This window comes from Berghia stephanieae, chromosome 2 (genome assembly GCF_034508935.2).
Source record: "Berghia stephanieae isolate SIO BIC M18660-M18661 chromosome 2, UCSD_Bste_1.3, whole genome shotgun sequence".
In the NCBI taxonomy this organism is placed as follows: Eukaryota; Metazoa; Mollusca; class Gastropoda; order Nudibranchia; family Aeolidiidae; genus Berghia; species Berghia stephanieae.
This window is the reverse complement of record NC_088361.1, coordinates 89,917,185-89,922,184: the sequence shown is the minus strand read 5'-3', so window position 1 is coordinate 89,922,184 and position 5,000 is coordinate 89,917,185. Positions and strand designations below refer to the sequence as shown.

Genomic DNA, 5,000 nt, shown 5'->3' with positions numbered 1-5,000 from the left:
CAATCTAAAAGTCCCTGTCTTATCGATGTCACGCCCTAAGAGTGTGCGCTATCCTATGGCGTCAAAGTAATTTTTTTTTAATCTAAAAAAACTCTTCAGAATGTTTAGGCCCATGCAGTCGAAGCTTATTCTTATTTATGTAGCGCGAAATGCACAATAGTTTCTCTAAGTTTCATATTTGAGGCTAATAACAAGAAATGAAGACGTGAGTAGAAAAGTGCAAGTAACTAATAGATAATAAAAACTTTTTTTTTTCGGGGATGGGGAGTCGAAGCGTAGCCTGACACTAGAATACTCTAGGACTGACAGTTTGACGTCATTTTTTAGGTTTGTGTAGCGTCTAGTGAGTTGTCGTTAGAAGAGCTCATGGAAAAAGTTATTTCGTTGGTTGAACTATTGAATACAACTCACGATTTGTTTTCTTTTGTGGCAAAAGACTGGCATTTTGACGTCATTTTTTGGTCAGGCTATAACTTTCCGATGGCTACGGTCTAAGCCACGAACTGACTGTTACGACAATCTCCGCCTGGCCACGAGGGGACGGTCTACAATAAACGTCATCCTCCACTCAATAAAAAAAAAAAGTAGTTTTAAACGTAGTAACTATCTTGAGCCCCCTTTATTTGAGGCTGTCAATTCCAATTCCCAGTCTCTGGTTCACCTTGATATAATACTGCTTCTATACGATGGGTCACATTCAACATCTAAAGTATCGCTGGTCACATTTGATACGTTTGTCAACCAAATTCAATTTGAACGTGTAAGATATAATATCAAGCTTACTACCGAATTATTCGAGGGACACACGTGTCGCAGTGACTGTTAATTTACCCGCAGAAATGCCGTTTTAAAATGAATCATCATGATTGTAAAATTTAATTGGATTCAATAGTCTGATGTCACGTCGCCCAGCACGGCGACATCGTGTTTCTAAACAAAGAAAATCGGTACTTTTTATGCTTCATGCTGGCTAGAACTTTTCATATGTCTTGTGAAAAGAATGTGTAAAAGTCAAAACATGATCAGATTTATAATGTTTTTTTCCCCTCTGGATACGCTTTTATTCTCCTAGGAGAAATACTTCATAAGGGCCATTGTTCCGATAGTTTAGAGCCCGTTAGTAAGTTACAGTGCGTCATTACGAGGGAAGTGGCGTTACGACTGTTGAAGCGAATTTACGACATTTTGGGGCAGGGTTGCCTGATGAATTTTGAAAAACAATGCCAAATAAGTATTATAAAATTGCCGAATTCAGTATGCCACCACGCCAATTTTATTCTGACCAAAAATACTTTTTTTTTTCGCATGTCCGGAAAACATTTACTTCAAACATCAATCGATAAAAATGAGTCCCTTCAGATTCTACAGAGGATTTGACATTGACTGCTTTGAAAAAGAAAAAAAAAAAAAAAAGAAAGAAAGAAAGAAAAAGGGAGGGAAAACAACAGAAAGAAAGGAAGAAGGGAAAAAACCACCAACAACAACCTAACAAACAAACTAAAAACCCAACCAAACAAATATAATAAAAAAACGAAAATAAAATAAAAGGAAACAAATAAAAACAAAAACAAAAACAAACAAAAACAAAACAAAACAAACAAACAAACAAACAAAAAAAAAAAAAAACCAACGAAAACTTACAAACAAAAAGCAACCAAATACCAACTTCAACTTTTTCTTCGATTTCATTTTTCTGCACTTAAGACCCTTGTTCTCTGGAAAAAATAAGCACACAAACAAAAAAACCCAAACAAACAAACTACGATGGTCTTCAACATAACCTACCTGGAAGACATTGGACAAAGTGAGTTCGTCCTCCGACCCGTCATCCCCTTCCTTCCTGCCACTCCGGGAAGAAGGACAGTAGAGCGAGTCCTCCATCTCATCCCTCAGGTACGACTCGTATCCTGTAGAAGACTTCGATGACCTTGACCCCATGACCCCGCCGCTGCCGCCTCCGGAAAACGAGCTGGAAGAAGATGAAGCTGATGACGCGGTTGACGACGAGCGGAGGCCGGCATCTTTGCTGGAGTAGACTGATGCTCGTTTCCGGGGCAGCAGGTCCAAGGCCCCCATATACCTGGCTGGGTTCGACGTCTTGATCTTGGACCTGATCATGCAGGTGGTGGTGCTTGTGATATTCGTCGAAACAAGTCGCCGACCGGAACGGGGGGAGTTCGAAATGTTCACATCACAAAAGGTCTAAAATTTATACATTTATTTATTTGAAGTTTTGACAAGAGAAATAGCGAGCATCCAAGTCCATTTTGTGACGCTCTGAGACATTTTCACAGTCAAGTTATCTACATATCCGTAAAATGAATTCAGGTGTCACATCACATAAATTTTTAGTTATTGTAAACCAATCTCTGTTAACAGGATTACGAAATTCATCTGTATTATGTAGATGTTCGAAAATCAACGCCAGTAGTGCTTGAGAGCTTTTTAAAAATCACCTATAATACACGAAATATAGGCATTTTTGGGTGCAAACGTTTACTACTGAAAACGAAATATTATGGTACGAAAGTGAAATATACCACATTGTATCATTTCACAACGTGTCGTAAATTCCTTTCTCCCACATATTATAGACGATATTACAATAAGTAACACGCGTGTGCGCATCACATCCCAAATTGTGACCTACCGCCCCAAAAAGGTATAATGTCGTGAAGGTCTAGATGGTGGCATGAAATATGAGACTTGTGTCAAGACTTCTGTTTTATCTCGAAGAAAGAACGTAAACTCTTGATGAGATAAAAAGTAAAATGTCGCAATCTCTGATCATGTAAACTTTAAATCTCTTTTGGTCATCCAGTTCACCCCGACATACCCGATTGAGACGACTGGTCACAAATTATGATAAAAAGATGATACAAGTGTTCAAAAGCCATCCCGCATAGCAATCATATCGTTACATTATATTATTATGATGAATATTATTTTATATTATATTACGTTCCTCATAATGATCGTTCACGAAATTAAATACGCAATAAGACAAGAGTAGTCAACCGTGTTAACACACACACACACACACACACACACACACACACATATATATATATATATATATATATATATATATATATATATATATATATATATATATAACACACATATCCATGAACATCCACACACATATTTAAATAATGTTTTATTCTGATAGAAGAATTAAAGACGGAATTGAAAGAAAGCCATTCTAATGGAAATCGCAGATGTAATAAAAAAAATATATATCGTTAAATTATCTCTTTCCAAGGACGAATTGATATTATTATTACTATCATCATCATCATCATCATCATCATCATCATCATCATCATCATCATCATCATTATTATTATTATTAGTATTAGTATTATTAGTATTATTATTATTATTATTATTATTATTATTATTATTATTATTATTATTATTATTATTATTATTATTACTATAATGATTATTATTATTATTATTATTATTATTATTATTATTATTATTATTATTATTATTATTATTATTATTATTATTATTATTATTACTGCGTTAATAACTTTGCAATATTAAAAAAAGTCATTCTTATTGATATAAAACATAGTATCGATTGAAGAATTAAGCTTCGTATACAATCGTGGAATGTCTACTATCTGATTTGATAATTGAATATTAAGTCACTACGGTCAGAATAAGGAAGTTTGGAATTTTTGAATTAAAACTTTATAACATTAGCTTTAAATTGAATTTGATGTATGTTATGTTTTTATTCATCACGATATAAATCTGAAAAGGTGTGTATGAAACAGTGCCAGACAAGACAGAAGAAAAAAAAAGAAACAGACAAGAAAAATAAAACATCAGAAAAAAAATATCAGAAAATCAGCCTACATCGACTGGGGATCGAACCGTAGCCATCGTAAAGTTATAACTTGACACTGACCAAAAACATGACGTCAAAAGAAAAGTCTGTGGCCACAAAAGAAAACAAATCGTGAGTTGTGTTAAAATAGTTCAACCAATGGAATCATTTGTTACCTTGGGCTCTACTAAGGACAACTCACGAGGCGCTGCACAAACCTAAAAAATGACGTCAAACTATAAGTCTTAGATGATTCTAGTCTATAACTATATGTTAACGATGGCTACGATCGAACCTGATTATCTTACACCAGTACCTGGTCTCTGATTTGTCATTTCATCACGATATAATACCGCTTCGAGGCGGTTGGTCACATGTGCCCATGGATCACAAAGATTTAACCAGTTAACTTCAGTACTCTGGAAACAAAACGTGAGCATTTATATACCGCAATATCCACTAAATGTGCTCAAAGCGCTTTACAAAGGGTCCCTGACCAACAGCAACATATAACATGTGGAACGAGACATGACGCCTGTTCGTGGATATTAGAAATGTTGTTTTCGGCAGAGAAAACGCTGTTACGGCCAGGTACTCATTTTACACCAGAGTATGGTGAGAGAATGTGAGTAAAGGGCCTTTTTCAAGGACTCAACTATGTGCCGAGCGAGGCTCGAACCCAGGACCTTCCGATCCGAAAGCGAGTGCCATGCCACAAGACCACATAGCCGCACAATTAAAAATGTTTTAAAAATTGTCCAGAAAGCTCGTCCTTCAAGATTCGATCGATTTAAATTACCTTAATCTTAGCAAACAGAAAAACCTCTCAAATCTGGGACTTCGCGAAGTCTTCTTTATTCCACGGGTTTGAGATTTTTTGCCATGGTGAAGGTCGTTTAAATTGACCGATATTTGAAAAGGACGAGTATTTTGGCCAAATCTTAAATACGAGTTTTCCCATAGTACGACAGGCGTCCACCGACAGCGCATGGACATAACCTATGTACCGTAATCAGAATCATAATACATGTAATCATAAAAGTGGGTCGCCCCTGCCCACACAATGGACAATGCACCTGGCACCGCCAGATATTCCTATGATAATATATTGTACCTATCACGTTGTGGTAGTGGTCTAATAGTATGTGACCAGCAG

The 5,000-nt window shown here is 36.1% G+C and overlaps 1 protein-coding gene across 18 annotated transcripts in view; it reads right to left on the bottom strand.

The window, feature by feature from the left end:
* LOC144965798 (death-associated protein kinase 1-like) overlaps positions 1-5,000 on the bottom strand; it is a 179,222-nt gene that overhangs the window by 68,221 nt on the left and 106,001 nt on the right. For 7 of the 18 annotated variants that reach the window (XM_078901529.1, XM_078901527.1, XM_078901524.1 and 4 more), the window contains exon 2: positions 1,786-2,456. The exons of 3 other annotated variants lie outside the window; for them this stretch is intronic. In XM_078901529.1, the coding sequence (XP_078757655.1) occupies positions 1,786-2,118 (333 nt within the window). In that variant the 5' untranslated portion in view covers positions 2,119-2,456. Of the gene's footprint in view, positions 1-1,785; positions 2,925-5,000 lie in introns of those variants that run through there. 8 more of the 18 variants (XM_078901532.1, XM_078901533.1, XM_078901531.1 and 5 more) reach the window with 3 other exon arrangements.